This window comes from Notamacropus eugenii, chromosome 5 (assembly GCF_028372415.1).
Source record: "Notamacropus eugenii isolate mMacEug1 chromosome 5, mMacEug1.pri_v2, whole genome shotgun sequence".
In the NCBI taxonomy this organism is placed as follows: domain Eukaryota; kingdom Metazoa; phylum Chordata; class Mammalia; order Diprotodontia; family Macropodidae; genus Notamacropus; species Notamacropus eugenii.
In genome coordinates, this window is record NC_092876.1 from 393,432,771 (window position 1) to 393,458,342 (window position 25,572).

Here is a 25,572-nt window from a genome sequence, read left to right on the forward strand (position 1 = left end):
TTAGCTGGAAAGTTCTGGTGGCTTTGGACAGCAGAGTTGTAGGTTCTCTTGGTCTGAGATTACTGCCCTGGCAATTCCTCTGCAGGCTGGGCTAGATTGGAAGTGAGACCCTGCTTCCCTGGGTTCTGTACTATAAAGCTGTTGCTGCTGGTTCCTAAACTTCCTGCTTTCTCTATTCAAAGCCCAGGGCCTCCATATCCAGAAATGCTACCCCCTTGTACAGGTCCCCTTCTCAGTTTGACCTGGATCTGTGACCCAGAACTGGGTAGGTAGTTGGTTACAAAGCTGCCAGTTTGTACCTGTCCCTATTATGGGTCTAGGTCTGGGACCTCTCGTAGCCCAGCTGCTCAGCCTCTCTCTGGGGACTTTAGAGTCCACACTTCAGGCTTTTGGCTTACTCTATCCCCAATGTCTTCAGACCTCCCTGTCTGTCTCTTTATGCTCATGTGGGTTATGTATAGGACTTAAGATTTTATTTTTCTGGATTTCCCCAACAAGATTCAGTTGGTCCATTTTCTAGGTCTGTCTGGAGGAGTTTGTATTTGAGATCTCACCTGCACCACTTCCTATCTGTCACTTAGTCTCCTAGCTTCTGCCTCAGTAAACTTTTCTTTCTAGAATTAAAAGAAGCTAACTAAGTCATTGTCTCTTGGAGAAACTGGCATATGGATCTCTTTTGAGGGAACAGTCAAATGAGTTGCATAGGTTAAATGAAATGTTGCCCTGGAGGAGCATCTATTTATCCTCCTCTCTTTTAGAAGGGTAGTTAGAAAAAGAATTATTTTCTTTTCTGTTTACCTTCCCTAACATTTAATATGGAAAGAGTATCCTAGTCCAGTATTTCCCAGGAAGCTGGAGATAATCTTCTTTCCACTTGTTTAAAAAACAAAAAAGGAAATAGTCTCTCTCCCCAGCCCCACCCCTCTAACCCATTTCCTGCCTTGCAGTAGAATTTATGAGAATGAAGAAAACTGCATAATATTTGCAGCCACTTTTAGGAACAGGAAAATGTTTGTGGGATCTTATAGCAAGGAACTTTGTAGTTTCCAGTGGCAAAAAGAAAGATTCATCTTTTATTCCCTATCATAATCTCCCTAATGAATATTATACCATCATAGATTTTGAAATTATTCTAATAAATAACCTTGCCCAACTCTCACCTGATACATAAATTCTGTTTATAGAACCTCAGATAAATCTCTGCTGGCTTCTGCTTGAATAACTTCCAGCATTAGGAATTCAGTCTGTCTTGACATAGCCAATTCCATAGAGTTATCAATGCATGTAAGTGGTGTTTGGTAAATCGTGCTATCTTAACTAATCTAATCGCAGTTGTCATAGGCTAAACATAAGGAAAAAATGGAAAATATATTAGTACATTACTAGAGATTGGTGGAACAAGGTAAAAGTTTCTATGTGAATTATGAAATAATTAATAGGGTTCAGATTAGACTTTCATTCTTGAATGAGTTTTTTAGTTCTGGTGGTGTAGAGAAGGTATAGATTTGCCTTGGAAGTAATTTATCTTCTAAGATATGCCATTGAGTTTACTTTTATATTTTCCTTGAATTATCTGAGTATCTCATGCTAAGTTAATAACTGACATTAATCCTATTAATAAATTAATTTTCACTGAAAACTTTAAAAATTTTGAAATTTTAAACATTAGTATTTTAAATATTAGTATTGGATTTTCATTTTTTAACAAAGGCTTCATTGGGTAACTGAATTATCTACTTTACTGGCTGGTTAGTCCCAAATCAGGTTAAATCCAGAACCTATGAGCCCCCAATTAAAATTAAACCATTATGAACATTCAGAATATCTAAACTCTGTAAGCACTTGAGTTCTTGCCACTTGAGTAATAATCAACCTTTTATGAATCATAGTGTTGCAATAAAAGAGGTAGCATGCTTAAGGTTTTACAGAATTGCCAAATTTAAATTTCAGAGGTAGATGGGACCACCAGAAGTCAACATGTAAAAGGATTCCTTCTCATTTCATAACATAATGGATTTATGTAGCACTTTAAGGTTTGTGGAGCATTTTACACATGCATTAGTTTCGTTTGAGCTTTAGCATTGTTAGTTGTTTCAGTCATATCTCATTCTTCATGAACCCATTTTCAGTTTTTCTTGAAAAAGATACTAGAGTGCCCAGCCATTTGCTTCTCTAGCTCATTTTTACAGCTAAGGAACTGAGGCAAACAGAGTGAAGTGACTTGCCCAGGGTCACACAGCTAGTAAGTGTTTGAAGTGGGATTAAAATTGAGGAGGGTGAATCTTCCTGACTCCAAGCCTGACTCTCTTACCTGCTGTGCCACTTAGCTGCACAGTAACCTTAGAAGGCAGATACCATCATTATTGTCATTGTATATATAGATGAGCAAACCGAAGCACAGAAGAGACTTACTTATGGTCACAGAGCTAATAATGATTTGAAACTAAGCCTTCTGACTTTAAGTCTAGCACTCTGCTGCTCTATGTCCTCTTTTAAAATCTTAAAACTTTTTAGTTATGTTGTCCTTTAAGATCTCAAGTGAGGGGGAACCCACTACCTCCTGAAGTAGCCCATCTCACTTATGAATAGTTCTAATTCTTAAAAAAAAAGTTTTTCTTTTCACAAATCCTAAATTTGCCTCCAACTCCTGGCAGACAGGATGAAGCTAATTTTTCCATATATCAAACCCCGCCCCTACATACTTATAGATAACTGTCTTCCCCCTCATTCCATATTTTCCTTTCTCCTAGCTAAACATCCTCACTTCTTTTGATAGTTTTCATGTGGCTTGAACTCTAGGTTCTTTACTATTCTGATTTTTCTTTTCTAGATACGGTCTATCTTATCACTACAACTTTCTAACATATGGCATCTAGAAATGAGTACAGTGCCTCAAACAAGGTCTGAACAATGATACAGTGAGACTTTGAACAATGAACAGCTTGCCTTTCTTAAAGTGACTTAAGATGGGGTTTTTGGCTTCTTTATTGCACTGTTCATGTTACACTGTTCATCATGTATGGAATAGAATTTCTTTTTATTTATTATCCTAACTTTTCAAAGACAAAATTATTAGCAATGCAAGAGTGTTAGTTACTCTTTTTTCAACTGAGTGAAAAACTCCAGCAGATGCCCACATAATTTAATTTCTTCATCACTACTGTGGCCTATCTTTGTGGTAGCAAAACCCGTGTCATGGTATAATTAGCTTTAGTCTTGTTAATATTAATTGACCTCTCTCTTGCAACTTCTGGAAGAATAATGAAACTGGTAATCTCATGATTTCTGCTTTAAATTTTCTTCGTAATTTAATATTTGAACTAGTGCCTCCTTTTGCAAAATGTTACCTCTTGAGGCTATTTTCAATTCCTATATTGATATGTTAACATTATGCTTTGTACTCTTAAAATATTGGTTATTTGGATTTTTTCAGACTTTGCCTATTTTCACTTTATCAACTAGTAGAAAATCAGAGTAAGAAGAAGCCTTAAATATCATCTTACCTGACCCTGTAACAATTTGTCCCCAGCTACATTTCCAGCCTCAGTGGATATTATGCCCCCTACCATACTCCTGTGTGCAACCAAACTGACTTCTCTTTGTTTCTTACTCAGAATATTCCATCTTCCATCTTCATGTCCTTATATTGGTGGTCTCACATGCATAGTCTCCCTTCCTTTTACCTCGTAGAGTCAGTCTTTAAAAGTGCAGTTTTAAAAGCCAGCTTTTGCATGAACCCTCATTCTGATCCTTCAGATTGCTACTGTCATGCTTCACAATCTTATATATTTAACTGCTTTATGTGTATGTTTGTGTATGCCTCTGTGTGTATATTTATCAATCTCATGGCATACACATATGTATGCATGTATGCATATATACACACATGTACACACGTATATAGTGTGTGTATGTATTGTGGTGTTTTTGTATGTATATATTATATATGTGTGTGTGCTTGTATATATGTATATATATATGTATATGTATATGTACAGTTGTCTTCCCCATTAGAATATAAGTACCTTTGGAGCAGGAATTATTATTTTTTTTTCTGTTGGCTCCTCTGCCTCAATTCTTTCCTTACCCCAATCCATTTTCCTCTGAACTTCCTTAGTGATTTTCCTAAAGTACAGATCTTACCATATCGCCTCACCAAAATAAACTTTTAAAAGTAGAGATAAACTAGCACTACCAGCCATGATCATAGCTGAATTTTAAGTGGCATGATAAAATTTATTAAGGGGATGAGTGAGAACCATTAAATTTTAGAGCTATAAGACCTCAAAGATGTTTCAATCCAAACCCTTCATTGTATGGGGGAGGAAAGTAAAATTTACTTAGGATTATAAACAGGCCCAAATCACACTTAGCAGCAGAGTCATCAGAACTAGAATCCCTTGGCTCCATGTATCAATATGTTTATAATAATAATGATGATGCCTTACGTACATAAATTGATATAAAAGTGTGTGTTCATCTTATTTGTTTCTCAATAATCTTGTTAGGTAACCAAAGCAGCTATTGTACCTATTTTGTATACCGGGAAACAGAGGTTCAGAAAGTTTAATTGTCTTGCTCAAGGTCCGGTGACAGAGTTACAACTCCAGTCCAATACATTTGACTACAGGTCTACTGTCCTTTCCTTCCTTGGCTCTGAGCTTAAGACTTGTGTATACAGTTTGACCCGGTATCGTCATTAGGAATCAAATACTCCTATTCTTCTTCTAATCTTGAAAGCTTTATAACTCTGTAATTCTATCCTCCTAACCCACACTCATGGTTTCTTTCACTGATGATCCCTTTCGGATGCTTCAACTTTATCCATTATCTGTTTTCTGCCCCTGTAGCACCATGTAAAGAACTCAGTATAGTTTTGAATGGCTGAGAAAAAGTAAAATATATTCTCCTACAATACTCAGAGAATTGACTTCGCATTGTAAAGACCAGACAAGGCTGAAAACAACAGGCCTTTTTAGACTAGCATCCTCCTTGCCTATTTATTAGTCATACTCGTAGCAAATACTAACATTTGGATATAGTTTTGGTAATTTAGGCGAAGCATCAAGGGCTGCTGCTGCTGGCAAGTTATACTGAAGAACTTTCTTGTACTTGGAATAACAGTCCAATGGTTATAAACATTATACTGTACTACAGAGGCTCAGGAATACCCTTCTTTACAACCTGTTTTTGTTTCCAGAATTTATGTGTACATAATCTTTGTGAAACTAGGAGTTATTCCTTCCATAGAAACAACAATGTTATTTATACTGATTAGGTTTTTAGGCTAACCCACAAAAGCTTATAATATTGCTGAAAGGTGATTTGCTTGCAGCTTTAAAAAACAGAAGACTATTCTTGCAATTTTAATACTTTAAAAAAACAAAACAAGACATTCCCTGCCTCTACACAAACAAGTGTAATGTTGCCAGTAAGATGAGAAAAGGGATAGTAGTGATCTCTTCACTTTATCTAATTACAAATGGCAGGGTAGGTTGATTCCTTCAGTAAACTGAAAAACATACCAAGAATACATTTCTCATTTCCCTCTTTCCCTTCATCCCCACAGTCTATGAATTCCTGAATTGCCTTGGTGCAAAACAATGTATTGTACTGAAGGAACAGTAGCCAACTGCTTCCTGACCCTGTTCTGAGGATAGGGAGTGGGAAGTGATGCACTCCAGGGATAAAAAGTCATCTGAGGATCAAGTAAAGAATGGGAGTACTTTGAGAAGCAGATTAGGGCTCCCACTAGGTAATACAGAGACTGGGGAGGGTGAGGAGGGTTAGGGACACTGAGTATAAAACCCCCGGAGCAACTTCATATGACTGTAGAGACTCAGCATTTAAATATTTTTATCCCACAAATAAAATGAAGAGAGAATTACAGTTAAAATAGGGAGGGAAAAAGAAGGGGGTTATACATACATGCTAGACACTGACATGAAGTGTAATTTAATAAGCTCTAAGTAGTTAAAGGAGACATAGAAGAATAACTCCTGTATGAACTGCAGAAGGAAATTTGATATGGAAGGGGATGAAATAAGAACAAAGTGTAAAAGAGACAGTAAGTTAGACAGTTTCCTGTTAGCAGGTAACACCATTGTGCCAGAAAAGGTAGATGGTAGATTGACAAAAGCTAGGGGGACAGAAAAGCCTTTGGTGGTTGGGAGGTAAGGGAAAACAGCAGCATTCAAGTGACCATTTGTATGTAAAGATGTGCATCACTCAAAACTCAAGGTTGTTAAAATGTTCTTTTCTTTTTCTTCATATAAGAAAGAACAAACTTCTTTCAGTACATAGTTGACATTTCTTATCTGGTTGTGTTACCTTAAGCAAATGATTTCACATTCTAGTCCTTTCACAGAGTTGTGTGTTTTGTTTCCTTTTCTTTTTCTACATAAGAGAATGTCATAAAATGGTTATTATTTCTGAAGTTACGTGATCCTCTATGAGTCACTGTAACGCCAAGGAGATATTCAGAGGACCTACAGTGTTGAATATGCTGGCACAGTTCTGAATTGAGAAATACAACAATCTCTCCACATGGAAGACAGAACCAAAACATTTATTCAGATACCAGAAAGCCAAATCCCAGCACCAGAAAGCCAAGTCCATCATAGTAACAAAGAAATCTATTCATAATAACAATACAGAGGGCAACACCAGCCCCAAGCTTTCCCCTTGCTAGGACTTTGCCACAAACCAGCTCCCTTAAACAAAATCACAAACAAGCTCTCCCACTATGCTTTCTATCTCCCTCAGTTCTGACTGTTCTGACCAATTTCTTCTCAGCTCTGCTCCACCCTTCCTGTTCCACCCATTGAGCAAACTCCTCCCTCCACATGTGACTTAGACTTCCATGTGATTTACAGGTCACATGGGCCTGTTAATTGAATGGGAAGATCTTCCTATTTAAATTACCATTACGGTCACTTTGCTTGTTCAGACCTCAGTTTCTTAAATTGTAAAATGAACATGTTGAACTAGTTATCCTGAAGAACATTCTAGTTCTGATGCCCCCTTTTCCATCCATATTCCCTGCTTGATTACTCTGTTGTCTATATGTAAATATCTCTAGCTATGATTTCATGCTATCCAAGCTGCTTCTCTACGTAATTACATGTAGGTAATTATTTAGACATTCTCTGCATTTTTTGCGCCTTTAGACTTTATGATCTTTTCTGAGTAAGATTCTTCTCTTAAATGAAGTATATTACAAATGCCTGCCTTTAATTATCATGCTAATCCTGGTGTCTATATGACAACATGACATTTCTTAACTACTTATTGTTTGTTATATTGAAGCTTAAAATGATTTTGGAAATTTTGCTTCTTAATACGTCGGTGTGGCTTGTCATTTGCTAACAAAATGTATAATTATATATTGCAGATACTGGACCTATCATGATGAAAGATTTTTATATATGTTAATGGAATATGTTCCTGGAGGAGAACTTTTCAGCTACTTGAGAAACATGGGACGGTTCAATAACAGCACAGGACTATTTTACTCTGCAGAGATTATCTGTGCAATAGAATATTTGCACTCCAAAGAAATAGTTTACAGAGATCTAAAACCTGAAAATATATTATTAGATAAAGAAGGCCATATCAAGCTCACTGATTTTGGATTTGCTAAAAAGCTAGTAGACAGGTAAGATACAAAGTCTTTTAATTTTGAAATTTGAAAATTATGAAAGTTAATAGTTGAAAAAGTGTTTGCTTACCATTTAGATGCCTCTTTTGATTAAGATTTTTCATTTTTACATGATTTAAATGCATATTCTGTGTAAATTGTACATGTTATATATGTTACGGATACAACCACATGTATGTATATAGGCACATGCACATATATATATGTATATATAGACATGACTATACGCATATACATTCACACATTGTGGTGTGTGTGTGTATGTGTGTGTGTGTGTGTGTGTGTGTGTGTGTGTGTGTGTAAGATTATCTTCGCAAATAATGAATGGTTGAATTAACTAGCTTTGAGAAGTTATTTTGAAGGAGAGAAAGAACAAATATAAAAAGCAGAAACATCTTATAAAACAAGTCTGGGATCATTTAGTGTTTGTTCCCATGCAGCTCATTAGGCCTGAAGAGTATTATTATATTACAGCACAGTATGATAATTGATGTTCAGAATTAAAGCATGAGTAATTAAAAAAGACAAATTATATTCTGAATATTGTATTATATTCTAAATAATATTTAACTATATTCTGAATATTCAAGAAAGGGAACTGTATAATACATTCTAGAAAGATTTCCCTCAAAAATATTTAACCTTCAGTTATTGAACAGATAAATTATGTGGAAAACTTCTTTGTCATATAAGGTCAGATAAAATTGCATGCCACTTTATAGCATTCTATAAATATCTACTTTTCTATTTTGGTACCTTATAAAGAGTTTGGCTTTCTCAGGAAAATTTGACATGCTTTCAGGAAGGAATTAATACTGTTTATTCTCTATATTTTTCCTCAATCGTTTTAGTTGTTGATACCTAGGAATATTTTTTAAATGAAATGATTTCTTAGTTAAACATACTGTGAATCGGATACCTCCGCCCTTTAAAAGTTAGTTTTTTAGATCCATAAGGAGAGAGCTAAAAAGTGCATTATAAAGAGCAGTGGCAGCTGAAGATTGAATCATAGTGACTTGACAGATTTTAAGAATCTGGTTTCGAGTGTAGGTGCTGCCACACTGTGGCTGTTACGAATTTTCGTTTGTGCACACACATCTGTTTTAGTGGTTGTCTGTCTAACCCTGTTTTTAGTGATTGTCTGTCTAACCCTCTCATGTTACAAATGAGGAAACTGAGACTTTATGTCTTAACAATTAAAAAAAATAGTTTCTGTGGAAGATTGATTAAAATAGAAGTAATGGAGTTGGCTCTTTAAACTATTGCTGTTTTATTCTTGCTTTTATACTACTTCAGTGACTCATTGCTGAGAAAGCATAATTAACACTCAAAAAAGTAAAATTATTTTAAGTGAAAATTGAAGGAGGGGCAGATTGTAATTGCCTGGAGGAATTTGGTACTATGTTGATGTAACCATAAATGGACTTTAATCTCTCCTCTTTTGCAAGTCATAGCTTGATGGGAAATTTTATTATTTTTTTTCCTCATGTCTCTTTAGTGTCTGATAGCATCAAATAGATTTAGAAGATAACCAAATTAAATTCTTTAGTAAAGGCCAATCTCTTTTGGTCCTATTCTTAGCATGGTAGCTCACCTATATTCGCCCATTAGGTATACGTACAGGTATACATGATTGTTAGGTAAGATTCGTACAGTAGAAATGAGGTTGAATAATTTGGGATGAAGATAAATATAATGTCTGCTTTAGATTTGCATGGATACAGAGAAGTAGTATAATTTTTCTTTAAAAAAGGAGAAAAAAAATATGGTTTAAGCGAAGAGAATAAATATATATTTAAGAAAAGCATTTTAAAATATTTTCAATATGTTTAGTAATGCAAAGCAAACTTTACTTTTTAATAGTTAAAATACATTTTAACAATAGCGTTTTATTAAAAATACTCTGTATTACTTTATTGATTATAATTATTTTCCTTGATATGGTTTAATTATTTTTTACATTGCTTTTTGGTGCTTTGAAGGATTTTGGTCTAAAACTAACAATTAGGTTTTTTTGCAACTTTCTTTGGTATTCAAACTTGGTTTTATAGAAAAAATATTGTCTTAAGTCCAGGAAAAAAAGTTATATTTAGTTTTGATAGAAGCTTTGTTCTCTAATAGCACTTTAAATAATTGTGCTGTAATTCATTTTAGAATCAGAGAATAAGTTTAGTGTAAGTCACCTTAAGTTTTCATATCTGGAACCTCACTGGATAAATTGGAGTCTTGATGGTCAGTATTTTTTACTATAATTTACCAGTTGAATCATGAGGCATGTAAGCATAGTAGAATCAAACCTCCATAAAAGAACATTTTCCTCATTAAGGCTGTTTGGGGATGAATAAAGAGATTTAGGGATTGTAAGTGTACTTCATTTTTGTCTCTATATCCCTTCACCAAGGACAGTACTGTTAGAGATGCACTTGACGCACAAAAAAGTATCAAGGAAAATTTATTTAAAATGGTGTTCAGAGGAGGGAAGGCCTTCTACGTTCCTTCCCTTGAAGGAATGGGTAGTTTTCAGCATTGCTACCAGAGAGCTACAAGGTCAGGATAAAGCAGGCTTCTAATAGAATTCTGAACTTTGAATCTAGTGGGCCACTGTCTCCTGGCCATGTGACTTCATGTTCTCCTTTGTGACAGGCTTTCCCTCAGACTGCTCATCTGGCTTGCTCAGTAGTTTCTGACCACCTCACTGTACTAGGTCACAACCTGACTACCCAGAGCTGTGGAAAGAGAACTTCCTGGTTTCCCACAGTATCTGGTACATAAGGTGCTTATTGAATGCTTGTGGATTGATTAATTACTCAGCTGAAGGGAAGGAAAGGAATCATGAGATATAAATCCTTCTTTACCTTCAGGACAATGTATAGGTAAATGAGCATTTGTTTTATTTGGTGACCTGTATCTTCTGTATGGCAGAGTAGTTAGGCAGAGCCTAAGCAAGACTCACAGAAGCATAGAATGTTAGAGCCAGGACCTTAGAAGTCTTGTGCAGTCCTCTCACTTCACTGGCAAGGAAACTAAGACCCACAGAAATAAAATGTCTTGATCAAGGTCATTCTCAGGAACATAGATTTGGAGATTGAAGGAGTCTTAGAGGTCATTAAGTTTGAACTCCTCATTTTACAGATGAGTAAAAACTGAGGCCGAGAAAGGTGAAGTGACTTGTTTTCCTAAGGTTTCACAGATACTACATCTGAGGCAGGATCTGAAACCAGGTTGGCTTCAACATTCTGTCCTCTGTGTACAACACACTGCCTCTGTGTGGGGTCCATTTCCACAGGGCTACTTAGAGCCCTGATGATTTAAAACTGCTCCTCTTCAATTCAGCCAGTATTCATGAAGTATCTGCTTTAAGCAGTAGAATGTTCATCCCTGGGAGCTAGACACTGTACTCTTCTTAAGGCTCCTAAACAGAATTATTAGTTACTTATTATCACAGTTGATTATATTGGGCATGTGGTTAACTAGAAGTATTAGATCTTTTTTTTTTTTTTTTAAATAATAATTGCAGTCAAACTGATTCAGGCCAATCTGACATATTACTTCTACTCTAGTATTTGTCCCCAGTCTTGTACTTTTGAAATAGAAATAAAAACAAAAAACTCTCTAAAGGTAGGATTTAACATTGAGCCCTGCTAAATTTCGTTAGATAAATTGGGACCAAATGCTATAAGCTATCAAAGCTGAAATCTTGATTTTTTTTTTTTTTTTACACCTTGTATTAGCTATCCCTCCCTGCTTTTTGCCCTGCACAAACTTGATAAGCCTTCTGTATCTTCATCAAAGTAATTGATTAAAAATGGAGAGGAGAGCCAAGGACAGACAAATAGATCCCTGTGGCAAAACAATAGAGGCCTTCTTCAAGGTCTACGCTAAACCATTAACCAATACTCTTTGGTTACAGTTATTCAGCTCTATGATTCCAAATGTGTAATCTTGGTTCTTTGACCCCTCTGGACCTCAGTTTCATTATCTATAAAATGAAGGACATTGATTAAATGATTTTTAAGGCTCTTCCACGTCAAAAATTCTGTTAAGTTTTGACTCATATCTAACCATATACTTATCCAATCCCTATTTCTCTAACTTACTCATCAGGCTGCCATGAATGACCTTGTCAGTATTTTGCTGGAATAAACCTAATACTTTGTAAACAATACTATAATTTTACAAAGCAGTTTGTGGTATGTGCCTCTGTGTGTGGGTGGGTGTGTGTGTGTATGTAATGGGGTGGGGGAGGAAGAAAGGAAAGAGAAAAAAGAGGGAAAGAGAAAAAAATAGAAGGAAATGCAAAGAGAGATTGATTCTCTTGATAATCTTGAGGTCAGCCATCATCTCTGTGTAGACAAAGAAATTGATGTTCTTAGAGGTTAAATGATTTGTCTGACATCACACAGCTAGTAATTTATGAAGGGAAATCTTGAATGCAGATCTTCTTAGCCTTGTTTACACTCCCCATCAAGACACATTCACCAGTCTAATAATCTATCAAAGAGATCAGGTTAACTTTACATGATTCAGTTCAATGTTTATCAAGTACCTGTTCTTAGTAGTAAGTGAGTAAGCATCAATGTCTTTTTGTGATTCTTCCTTTCTTTTCTAAATGCTCACAAGGGCTAGCCTCTGTTTAACATTTTTTTTCCCTAATGTACCAACGATCAGTGTTAAGTTCATTAACCTGCTGGAATTGGTTTCTTTTCTAACTTTGAAAATTGGACATTTTGTTCATAACTAGTCTTCTTGGCATCTTTCTCACTTCAAGTCATTTCTGACAGTGATCCTGCAACCGTTTAATGAACTCAACTCTGATGAAAATGTTGGCTATCTTTGGAGAAGTTACATTTGATAGCATATTTGCTGTGATACTAAATACAGCAGAACTCAGGTCTGGGAAGAAATTTTTTGTCTTGAAATTTAATTATAAAGAAAAGAAGTAAAAATATACTAGATACGTTCTGTATAACAGAAGGTTTTCCTTGTGGTTAGTGATGAGAGAAAAATAAAAAGACCTTCTAATTCAATTCAGTGAGCATTAGATACCTACTATGTACAGAATACTGTGCTAGTCTTTGATGATACCTTGAGGAGTTGAAAGCAATTTCTGCCTACAAGGAGCTTATGTAATAGTATATTTGGCAATATTACTAATAACAGCTCCCACATGGCACGTTAAGGTTTATAAAGCATTTTAATTCATTATATCATTTTTATCTTCAGGGCGGCCCTAGGAAGGAGATGCTCTTGGTCCCATATTATAGATCAGCTTAGAGAAGCTGTGACTTACCCAGGGTCATTGATCCTAGATCTTTCTGACTAGCAATCCAGTGCTCTCTCCACCTTCCCATTTCGGCCTCTTTTATCTTTGCATCTTCTAAGAGAGATGAGGCATGTATACAAATAACTATAATACATATGAGAACATGATGACTGCAAAGGAAAAGTTCAAAGTAACATGAGAAATCTGAAAAAGCAGATAGATCAGTTGTGACTAGAAAAGTCAAATTAGGCTTAATGGAGGAGTTGGCTTAGAAAGGAGAGAATGATTAACAAACAAGATAAAACAGAACTTGCCAATTCCAAGTATTAAAAATAGTGTGAGGAACTACATGTACAGTGATGGAAGAGTACAGGAAAAGAGTAGGGAATTTGGAAAAGTTCAGTTTTGGGTAGACTTTAGAGTGTATGACAGGGACAAGATCAGTTGGAATCCTAAAAGGTAAAGAGTTTAAATTTTCTTTGATGGGTGAAGGGGAACAGAAAGAACTAGGGTAGTAGCAAAGATAGTGGAAGCAAAAGGGATGGATATGAGGGAGATTTCAGAGGTATAACAGACAAAAAATTTATTAATCACTTACTATCGGCCAGGTGGGGCAGGTGGGTGGGGCAGTGGCTAGAACGCTGGATTTAGAGTCAGGAAGATCTAAGTTCAAATATGGCCTCAGTCACTTACTAGTTGTTTGACCCTGGACAAGTTACTTAACCTTTATTTACCTCAGTTCCTCATCTATAAAATGGGGGGCACACTGGAGAAGGAAATGGCAAACCATGCCAGTATTTTTACTGAGAAAACTCCATGGACAAAAGTCGACAGGGTCATATAAAGTTGGACATGACTGAAAGACTGAATAACAACGAGCCAGATACTGTGTAAGCCCTGGGAATACAAAATAAGACAAAACTATGGTATGTGTCTTCAGGGAACTCATATTTTAATGGCAGAGACAACATGCAAAAACCTCTACAGACAGGGTATATGCTCAGTAAGTGTCAGTCAGTTTGATTATTTCCTGGCAGTATTCTTAAACACATTATGTAAAGGATAGTTTATAAGCACTTAGGGAAGTAGTGATCGCTAATACCCAATAGTAGTTCATCATTCTGTCTCATACTAGCATAGCCTCATTTTCTTTTTTTTATGGGATTACTATAATGATGGATCAAGAGAATGCTTTTAATGTGCTAGTTTCAAAACCTATTGAAGAAACAGATACAAGGAGTAGTGAATTGATGTTAACCTGGAGAGGGCTATAATGTGGTGCCATTTTGCTTGTCCCTTTCCTTTTCTGTTCAATATTTTCTCACAGAAGTAGATGGAGAAAGATGATTAAATTTGTGAATGACATGAAGGTGAAAAGGATAGCTTTTGTGTTGGTTACCAAAACAGTGCCTCTATCCCTTCTTGTGCTAGTATGTTACCTTTGTTTTATTTTTACCTTTTTCTTTACAGATTTGACTTTAGAGACTATGATTGACCAGCTGAACTATACACTATTCTGTACATTTGAATTTTCCTCCCCTGTTCAAATCCCACTCTTTCCTTGCCAAAACCAAACGTTGACTTGTCCCTGCCATTTACCTTCTACTGTCCTGCTCTTGATAGCCTGGAGACAATGAAACAACTTTGGTAATTGATTCCATTAAAAAGTGTTAACGTAATTGTTATATGGCCATCGTTTTCATTCTTTTCTTCCCTGATTGACTCACATTCCTTTTTTCCTTTCCTCATATTATCTTCTCTCTCCTATTATCAGAGGAGCTTGCCTCCTACTTTACTGAAAAAAAAAGGGATAATCTGTGATTTCTCTCTTCTCCATTTCGCACTTCAAAACTGTACTATGTCAGTCCCTCCCCTTTTTTGTTTGTTCTTATTCTCTGGGTAGGATTGAACACTTCTTACCAGGGTTTACCAAATCTCTTCATTGTGCCCTGGATTTCTTTTAGCTCCTCATCTTGAGCTTATCTAGATTTCTCTAGAATATCTGCATGGTAATGGATCACGTGGTTCAAGGCTCTGAAAGAACTCAGGATGCTTAACCTAGAGGAAAAAAGCCTTCTGAATTAGATCTTTATCTTTTAGGTATCTGACAAATATTCATGTGGGAGAGAGACCTTAGAAGTTTTTTTTTTACTTGATCCCAAAAGGCAGAATTAGGATTATTGAGTTTCAGAGTGGTAGATTCGGATATAAAGAAAAAAATTTCTTCAATTAAAGCTATCCCAAAATGAAATGTACTGCCTCTGAAGAGGGTTGAATTCCAGATCACTGGACAACTTGTATTGAAGGCTAGATGATTGTTTAGGAGTATTCTTCAGGATCTCTAAAGTCCCTTTTAACTCCCTGTAAGACTTTAAGGGATGTCCATGTTCAGAGAATAGGAAAAGGATGAAGAGTCAGCAAAAGAAGGCTAGGGGGAGAAACTCTAAGTACATTGAGAGAGTATCATTCATCATTCTGAAATATATTATCAATGTCAAGGAGGCTAATGGTTAAAAAAATGGCCTTTGGGTTTGATAATTAGCTGGTCATCACCACCCTTCAAGAGAGCAGTTGCTTTCTTTTATATATTTTGTCTTTCCCATTTGAATGTAAGCTTTTGAGGGTAGGGATGGTCTTTCTGTTTAGGTGGTATTCCAAGTACTTAGCATTAATGTTAGCACAGGGTAAGTGCATAGTAAATGCTTGGTTTGACTTGAATGAAAGCATTTATTAAGCACTTAAAACAACACATGAGCCAGTTAAATAATAATACAAGGTAGTATGCCATTAATGGCAAAATGAGCAGCAGGTACAATATGTCAGAAAGGGAGATCACTGCGGCCGTGTGTTTAGGCTTGAGTTTCCGAAGAGGCTGTATTTGAGCTAGACTCTAAAAGTTAGGTCTTAATGATCTAAATAGATAGATAGCACTTTGCAAGGTTCTTTCCTCCCAGAAACTCCATGAGGCAGATTGTACAAATGTTCCCCATTTTATAGATGAACTAACTCGTACTCCGAAAAGGCAAGTTATTTGTCCATGATGTAGTGATTACTAAGTAGCAAAACTGATTCCCGATCATTTACTCTTTCTAGCACACCATGCTGCTTTGCAATCGGAGGAATATTATCAGCTGAGATTTAGAGGCCAGAATTAACAGGTTCTATTTGAGGGGCAGTGAGAAGCCTGAACTAATTTAAGCCAATGATTCATGTTAATGAGTACATACAGAGATTATAGAAGTATGGAGATAAAGTAAGTGTAAGGCCATGTTGTGATGGGGGTGGGGGTGAGTGGATGGTGGGGGGAGGGGACATGTGCAAGGGGAGGGGATATGTGCGAGGGGAGGGAGGCTTAAATGGAAAATAAAGGATATATATGAAAAACATTTTCAAGAAAGAATTGTTAGATTAGGTAGATTTATAAAATACTTAGGTTAATGAGAGAAGATGCTATCTAAAGAAAACAGAATGGCTGTGTTGAAAAAGATGTCAGAAGGGGGGAGTTTGTGATAGACTGTGAGTAGGCAATGGTAATTTTGAACTTTGTTATAGACAAATGGAATTAGAGGAATAGAATTTGTCCAAAATTTAGATCTGGAATTATAATATGAAATAACAGCAGTCACTTCATAACTTTTTCATTTTAGATTCTCAGAGGAGTTTATTTACCATTTTAGAATTATCCATGGGATTTAAATATGCCACCACCTGTCATTTGTGGTATACTGGAGTCATAGTTGGCTTTAAGGTATTTTGCTGCCCCAAGAATGAAGATGATAGCTTTTCATTCTAGCTCGTTCAGATTTAACTATGATTTTTCATACCTTATTTGTATTAATAGTAATTAAATAAAAATGAATTGTTGTTAAAACAGTTAAATGTATTGTGTTATGGATGCCTTTTGTTCCTGAGTCACAGTAATTTCCCAACAAATCTTGCTGCCAAAAGAACCCCTTTCTTAAAATAAAGAAAACAATTCAACATAAAGAAATAATTCACAGCTTTACAAGTCTTCTTCTCACCCTCATCCACACCACCTTAAAAGGAGTAAGATATGTTTCATCATATCTTCAGTTTAAACAAATCTTAAAAATTAGTTAAACATAATTCTTTAAGACAAGCTTAAAAATGGACTTTTAAATATTCATGATTCTGCATCTTTCTCTTCTAAATCTTCTTAAAATTCTTACCCCTACCCTTACCCTTTTAAAGCATATATTGGCTCCTTTGTTTTATCTGCTTAAATTTGTGTCTCAGGTTCTTAGAGTATTTGTCTTTAGTCTTTCATTTTGATCAAATGTCAGTCCTGCTTCCAGCATTTGTCCTTAGACAAGATCATTCTCTTTCCTGATCTTTCTTCTTTGAGCTATGAAGAGGAAAATAAATTACTAGGGAACAGAAATGGTTCTCTATGCCTTTCTCTTTCTGCCTCTCTTCCATAAAATTTTCTTTTCCCTCTCATTAGAAAGACATAAAACATTTCATTTAGGAAGAAGAGTAAAACTTGTGTCTTTAAATAGAAGCGCCTGTTTTTTTTTTTTTGTTTTTTTTTTATGTTGTTTCCCAGAAGATAGGCATAATACCTCCTTTCCCTTTTCTTCTTTGACTCCTTAAGGGTAACTGGGTATAGCCTTTTGACAGCTATCCCTGTAGATTCTGTACTGATTTCATTTGGCATGTTAGAAAAATGAATGATCTAGATCTGTGAGAGGTATATTTTCAAATGAACTCCAGCTCACCCATCAAGTCCCTTTCTTGGAGAAATTATTTCTCTTATTATTTTGAATAAGATTATTCAGCATCCTTCTTCCCGTTCTGATCTCAGATTATCTTTTAGGTAATTTCCCATAGGATAACAACTCCTTGGGCATTAAGTTTTTATGACTCTTGGTTAAAAAACATTACTTTAGAATATTAAGAGTTTAAAAAGTGATTCAGCCATTTTTACTATAGAATAATTTGATAAGACTTTATTTTTATTACTCATGTTATATATACAAATGATATACCCCTGGGTAGGTAACATTCCTCAGGAAAAATGTGGTACTATTGCCTTTAAAATTGGTTAACATAAAATTTATCAAAAATTAAAATTAATTTATGAATTCAGATTAATATGCTACATATAAAATGAGTTAATGTGTTGTATGTGTGGTTGATTATGATAGACTAATAAGTTTCATACAATATTAAAAATCTTTGAGATAATAATATGGAGAAATGCAAATATGACTTATTAAATGTATTGCGTAGAAAGTCTCATGTCGTATGAGAATGGAAGTTTTATCTGAAAGATAATACTTAAATAACAAGTGTATATGAGCTAAATATGACTGTGAGAAGCCATACTTTGAAACAAGAAAGAAGTCTAATGTGAAATGCTGTTAATGGAGTAAGAAGTTATTCCAGTTCTGCAACAGCATGGAACCCATGTATCTAAGATGCAATCATGTAGGAAACAGTTATTTAACTTTTCCCAACAGTTGAAATACAGCTGGGCTCTAAAGTGTAGGAGTGGAACATCTTTAACATGTGAGAGCACACCTCAACTATATCAGTCAGCCCTAGGTATAAGCTAGATGTGAAAAAGGCCAAATATTTCCATATTTCCAATAGATACAATAGGGACTCTGTTCTGATTAGTTGATGGACTTGGTCATGAAGTTTGGGACTTATCTAAAATGAACAAGATAATTTGAAAGTGAGAATTTCATATGTCCTATCTGAAAACCCTGAAAAGGAATCTCTTGGGGGAGGGAAGACCTCCATGTGAGTCTCTGCCCACCCCTTGCCTTCCTTAGCTGGAGAAAGACCATGTAAGTTTCACAAAGTCTGGAAGATTTAGACTTTTTTCAGCTCCTGGAGGCAGTGTATATGTTAGGAACCAAGGATATACTGGAATCAATGAAGCAAGGCGGGTTCAAGGCTCTGTAAGAAGCTTGGCAGAAAAGCAACACAGGATGATAACTTGAGGCCTGCAGCAAAGGAACTTCCAAAGCTGTATTACTTCCTTTTGTCACACATATTCTGACCTTGAGCCCTGTCTTCCCTACACTCTGTCTGTGCTTGTGGGTGAGTGTGTAGTAGAGTGTCACAGACCTTGGAAAAGAAAGGAGAAGAGGAAGTTTTATATCAAATATACTACTTTGATTCAAAACTAAGTCTAGCTGATTAATTTTTTATGTCAAATGATAATAAGTGGGGGGAAACACGCCAGTGGGGGAATCATAAAATATAGCTTTACAAAGATATCCCCCAATTTCTTGAGAATACCCTAGAACCCTGAGAGGAGATTTAGTAATGGGAACTCTGGGCACCCAACCCGCCAATTTGAATTCAAGTTGGGATAGTAATTCTAAGGCATGTTCTAAGAAACTGCGAAATTAAGAGGCTGTGAGTGATGAGAAGTGAGATCATTCCAGCCCAAGAAGACCCATGCTTTATAGCAAGGGCAGGGAGATAGGAAATGGAATATCTCAGTGTCACTGGTGGGTAAAGCAGTTACGGTAGTGCTGAGTTCTCATCCCTGACCTGACTGGTCCTCATTATCGCATAAAAGTATTTAGTGACCCTTGTTTGTACATGGTTCTCTCTGTGTTAGATGTTCTGTTGAGCAGATTAGACAGACACTATCCATGGTCTTGGCATATAAGCTGAGAAACCTTTCAACTGTTGCTGCCACCTTTGATATGGTATAACGAGTTGTGAATTTTCCTTTTGGTCACCCCTTCTCTATGCCCCTATCTATGGTCAGTTTAAGAGGATTGAAGGTAGATCTTTTCCCAGTCTAATGTTAGAGAATTAGTGAAGCCTGACCTTATATCTGTAAAGTAGATGGTGTAACATTATCATTTTTTCAACTAAAATGTGAAGATTGATGTTCATTTGTGTGTTGCTATTTCTTACACTGATAGGGTACCATTAGTTAAAAGTGGTAATGAGGTGGCAAAAATTTGTTAATAACTTTTACCTCTCTTATAATAGAGGACTACAGGGATGCTAAGCTTTGTGATTTTCCTGGGGTAAATTCATAATTACTTTTCTAATGGGCTGTTTTTGTGCTAGATCTATGATGAGTTGCATCTTTTTTGGTGGGTCATATCATTCATGTCAAATAGCTTGTGGGTCTGACAGTTTAATACAATTGATGAATTCTTGTAGAAGTAGCTATCAGTGCCCACAATTGCTTTGTCCTTAATGTCTTTGATTGTTGCATCCTACAGAGAGTTCATTAGTGCCTTTTGAGAAATCGCCCTTTCTCATATCTGAGATGGCCAAGAGTTTTGAATAGACTCTTTAAATAACAGAATTCATATGCCTTGTTGGTACTTTCTTATGAATTATGTAAACAGGATTTGAAAATTAATTCCAAAGCAGAAGCTTTTTGACTGGCAGTTATACATTTTCCTCTTAAAATTTTCATATAAAAATGGTAAATGTTAATCCATATTTCTTAATTTCCCACCCTTTGTTTCAGTCTCATTTGGTTTTTAGCCTATCCTTTTTTCCATCTCTTATTTAAGGAAATTTGAATAGCTCTGCCATGTGGAAGAAGAATAAGTTTTATTCTGTTTGGTATTAGAAGGAGAACCAGTGGAAATTATAGGAGCAAATTTAAGCTTTATATCAGGGCAAAGTTCCTCACAATTAGAACTGCTCAAAAAGAAGATACTGGTTTACTTTATGTCACAGGTGTTGAGCCTAGATAGAGGCTTTGTCAAGCATGTTCAAGTGACTGGGGGGTACTGGCTAGAGTTTGCCCTCAAAGACAATGCCATAAACCCATTTCACACTGGATCTCGTTGATTGGACAGTCCCTCTCCAAGCACCACTTAATAGTTTCTTTTTGGGACCTCCTGGCTCAGCATGATTGTAAATAGTAATTTTACTCAGCATTAGGAGAACTGATCACCTTAAGTCTATTTAAGTCTAAGATTGACCCCAGTAAGTCTATTTGTCCTGTGGTTTCTACCATCATCCCTTTGGGGAAGATCTCCTATTTTAAATCTCAATTTGTGACCCCTCAGCTGAGTTCCTGTTCTGTATGTTCACTGTATATGTGCCAGCTCAAACTGATTATCTTTTCCCTCCCTCCTCAACAACTGTAACACTGTATTCCCCTTCCCTACTGGTTTCTTTCTATCACCAGTTAGGAAACTTTTAAGTCACCTGCCTTCTACCACATGAAAATGACCTTTTTGTCCAAGGGTAGTGGTCCTTGAAGGGAAACTTGAAGAAAGGGCCAACCTCCTGTGTTTGCATATAAGAATACTTACCACAGGATAATCAATGTGGCAAAACATTTAGGACATTTTCTTAAATGTGAACCTTATTCATTCTTTTAAAAATTTATTTTTTTCGTTCTGAATTGAACACCCAGTAAGATAAGCATTTCTATATACAAAGTACAAAAGGAATGCACATTCCACAGAACATCTGCACTACATAAAACATTTCTCTCCACATGTACAACAAATTCTTTTCAACACTGTTTGTTTCCTACTGATTTTCCTTCTGTTCTCTTCTGTGAATCATAAAAAAAGTCCTCCAGTGACCCTCTTCTAAAAATTTTAATGACTATTTTGCTAATCCCATGTTCCCTCCCAGTTCTTCCCTTCCAAAAAAAATGGAAAGAAAAACAAAATACTGTTATCAAATATGCATAATCAAGCAAATCAAATCCATACGCTGGCCATGTGCTAAAATATCTCATTCTGCACATTGAGTTAATTCATCATCTCACAGGCAAGGGATGGGGAACATGTTTCTTCACTGGTTCTCTTGAGTAGAGCTCTTAAAGCTTTCTTGATGGTTTCCTTTATTGTGTTTTGCTTTCTTTATTGTTTTTCTCCTCTGTGTTATTGTGGTTGTATGCATTGTTTTTCTAGGTGTGTCTAAAAATGAACATTTCATTATTTCATATGTCATAATAACATTTCATTAGATTTGAATTCCTTAATTTGTTCAACCATTATCCAGTTAATGGGTATATTCTCTCAGTTTCCAGTTCTCTGCCACTATAAAAGCATCTGCTGTAAATATATATTTTTCATACATGTGCATCATTTTTTTCTTTATCTCATTTCTTGAGAATATAGGTCTTGTAATGGTATTGCAGGATCAAACGGTATGCAGTTTAGTACCGTTTTGATTGTTTTCTAAAATGATAGGATCCATTCACATATTTTCCCACAGTTCTCCAATAACTGTTCTTTTCCATTTTTTGACATTTTTGATCATTTTAGGAGTCTCTGGTAGAAGCTCGGCTATTTTAATTTGTATCTCTCTAATTATTAGTAATTTGGCACATTATTTTCAAATGTGTGTTGATGGTCTAGATTTCTTCCTGTGAGAGCTTTTTTATATATTGTCTACTTGTCTTGGGAATTGGCTTTTGTTCTAATATATCAAAATCAGTTCTTTAGATATCTTGAATATGAGACCTTTTATCAGAAAAAAGTTACTTCAAAAATTTCCCCCATTTCATTTTTCTTCTAATTTTAATTGTATTCATTTTGTTTGTGCAAAAACCTCTTGTTTTTCTGTAGTAAAAATTGTTCATTTTACTTTCAGTGATCTCTACTTCTTGTTTGGTCAAGCACCCTATCCATAGTTACAATAGGTATTTTTCTTCCTTTTTTTCCCCCTCATTTGTTTATGATGTGACCTTTTATATCAGGTGTTTACCTTAGTTTTAGGTGGAAGGTGTTTATCTAAACCTAATTTTGGCCAGAGTGCTTTCTGGTTTTCCCAGCACTTCTTGTAAAATTGTGACTCCTTACCCCACTGGTTGGGTTTACAAACCCTGTGTTGTATACCTAATATGTCTCACTGATTAAACTCTCTGTTTTTTAACTAGAACCTGTTCTACTGGTTAAACTGGCTGTTTTTTAACTAGGACCAAATAGTTGTTATGTTTGTTGTTTTGTAGTATACTTATAGGATGGTACTGATACTTTGTTGTTGAGTCGTGTCCAATTCTTTGTGACCTCATTTGGGCTTCTCTTGGCAAAGATACTGGAATGGTTTGCCATTTCCTTCTCCAGTTCATTTTACAGATGAGGAAACTGAGGCAAACAGGGTCATGTGGCTAGTGCATGGTCACCTGTCTTGCAAGTGTCTCAGATCAAATCTGAACTCAGGTCTTCCCGACTCCAGACCTGATGCTGTATCCATTGCACCACTTAGCTGCCCATGGTACTGATATATCCACTTTCTTTCATTTCCTCTTTCCTTTGAGAATCTTAGTCTTTTGTTCTTTCAAATGAATGTTGTTACTTTTTCTGGATAGAATGAAAAAGTAAGTTAACTTGGATAGTATTGTCATTTTAATTATATTCACACAGCTCAGCAGTGAGCTAATATCTCCCTAATTTTCTGTCTCTGAAGACCATTTCCTAGTGGCATTCATTCTTCAGTTTCACATCCCATCTTGCCAATCACACAAGCCATTTCACAGTTACCTTCCACTATTGGCCTGTTCCTTCCCACCTGGACCACAACCTTCTACGCTAGACCTGAAATGTGGACCCCCGTAACTGCATTTTTATGACTACATGCTTCATGACCCTTTTTTGTAGCTTTCATCATAAGGCCCACCTCAGTTAATTGGTGCCTTAACCTACACTGTCTAGACACCAAAATATGTATAATATTATCTTCACATCCTTTCTAGTCATCTGCCCAGGCCATCTCAACATCTGCCTACTGCTTCTTCTCTGCCCCCACACCTTTCTGCTTCTCTAGAAAAAAAGTTCTTTTCCTAGTCACCTCTTTCTTTTATATTATTTTCCCATATTAAAATGTGAGCTTCTTGAGGGGGAGGACTGTGTTATTTTTTTTTTAATCTTAGCATTATTGTCTGACAGATATTATCTGACAGATAGTAAATACTTATTAATCCTCTATAAACACTTCCCTCTTCCAAATGACAAAGTTTGGCAACTGATTGAATATGTGGGTGAAGCTTCCTTAAGACATTCTTATATTTGTCAAAGTTAGGATTTATAAACTTGGCATCATATTGGACTCCTCACTGTCTTTTACCCATATGTCTTATATTTGTTAAATCTTGCCATTTCTACCTTCACAACATTTCTTGCGTCCTAACTCCCTTTACTTCAGTTAGGCCCTCATAAACTCTTACCTGGACTATTTTTAGTAATCTTATGGTTTGTTTCCCTGCCTCAAGTCTCTTCCCATCCATTCCCTCTTACATACTCCTGCCAAAGTAATTTTCCTTTAAAGACTGATCTGACTATGTGACTCCCCTCCTAGGTCCACTCCCCTTCTTGGTCAGCTTGAAGAAACTGAGGCAGACAAGGTCATGTGACTAGTGCGTGGTGGTCACACAGCTAGCAAGTGTCTCAGGTCATATTTGAACCCAGGTCTTCCTCGCTCCAGGCCTGATATTTTACCCACTGTACCACGTAGTTGCCTATGGTACTGATAATGTCCACTTTTTTCATTATATATTTTGGGTTTTTTGCCCTTTTCCTATTTCCTTTAGGGTAAAATATAGTCTTCTGTTTAATGTTTAAAGTCTTAGACAACCTGGCCCCAATCTATCATTTTATGCTTGGACAATAATCCTCATCCTACATATACCCTGTGATTGATCCAAACTGGGCTCTCTGTACTTCGCTTTGTTGTAGCAGTAATAGTGGTTGTATGTCCTTTGTTTTTGAAGAAGACCAGTGACATCACAGGTGATGTCTGAATGCTAAGGATCCCATCTCTGCCTTTGCCTGGATTATTGTAGTAGCTTCTTTGCTCTCCTTGTGTTGTTTCCTTTTTGTCAGTTCTTTGGGAGTCAGTGAATGATATGGTAGCAAACGCTGCATTCAGAGTCAGAGGACTAAGCTTTAGTTCCAGCTCCTCTGCTAACTTGTAGGGAGGGGCAGTTATTCACTTGAACTTGATTTTACTCACTTAAAATGAGGAGGTAGGCCTAGATGTTCTAATAAGGTCTTTTCTAACTCTAAAGCCTTTGTCCTGCCCATGCTGACCTACTCCTTCTTAATTGAAAGTAAGACCTGCATTGTTTCAGCACACAGTTGCTGTCTAATTATTCCAGGTGAACTGTTTTGCCTTCCCAGCTGAATTGTGAACTCTTTGAGGGAAGGGACCAAATCATACTACTTATGCTCCTTATGTATATATTGGTCCTTTATACATGGCAGATATAAGGTAAAAAGGTCAACTTGATAATAGTAACATCTCAGATTCATACTGGACTATCTTTCTTTAAACCCTTTTGTCTTCATTATAGCTTTCAACCTCACATCTCTGCTATCAGCAAGAAAAGTGATTTTATTCGCATTTTGCAGGCTGCTAAAGCTAGGCAGAGTGTATCTAATGCCTTCCTCAAGATTTCTCATTTGGGAATAGAAGACATTTTTGACTGTATTTCAGTCTTTCGATTCCCTATCTGATGCTCTTTCCACTAAATGGAATTGTGTGGAAGTTGGGGTTAAGGCCTCAAGGATCTTTTGGAGTCCTTCATACAAACCTGAATGTACGCTTCTTGAAAAAAGCATTTTCTGTTTCAGAGGAAAAATAGTATTTTATCATGACTTTAGTGAGTGCATGAGTCAAGCATTTGGAATGATTCATTTAAAGGAAGAACTTCCCTGAAGTGACTCAAATA

At 36.1% G+C, this 25,572-nt stretch overlaps 1 protein-coding gene across 2 annotated transcripts in view; it reads left to right on the forward strand.

Annotated features, from left to right (window-relative positions):
• PRKX (protein kinase cAMP-dependent X-linked catalytic subunit) overlaps positions 1-25,572 on the forward strand; it is a 140,852-nt gene that overhangs the window by 83,526 nt on the left and 31,754 nt on the right. For both annotated transcript variants that reach the window (XM_072614463.1, XM_072614464.1), the window contains exon 3: positions 7,394-7,657. In XM_072614463.1, the coding sequence (XP_072470564.1) occupies positions 7,394-7,657 (264 nt within the window). The remainder of the gene's footprint in view (positions 1-7,393; positions 7,658-25,572) is intronic.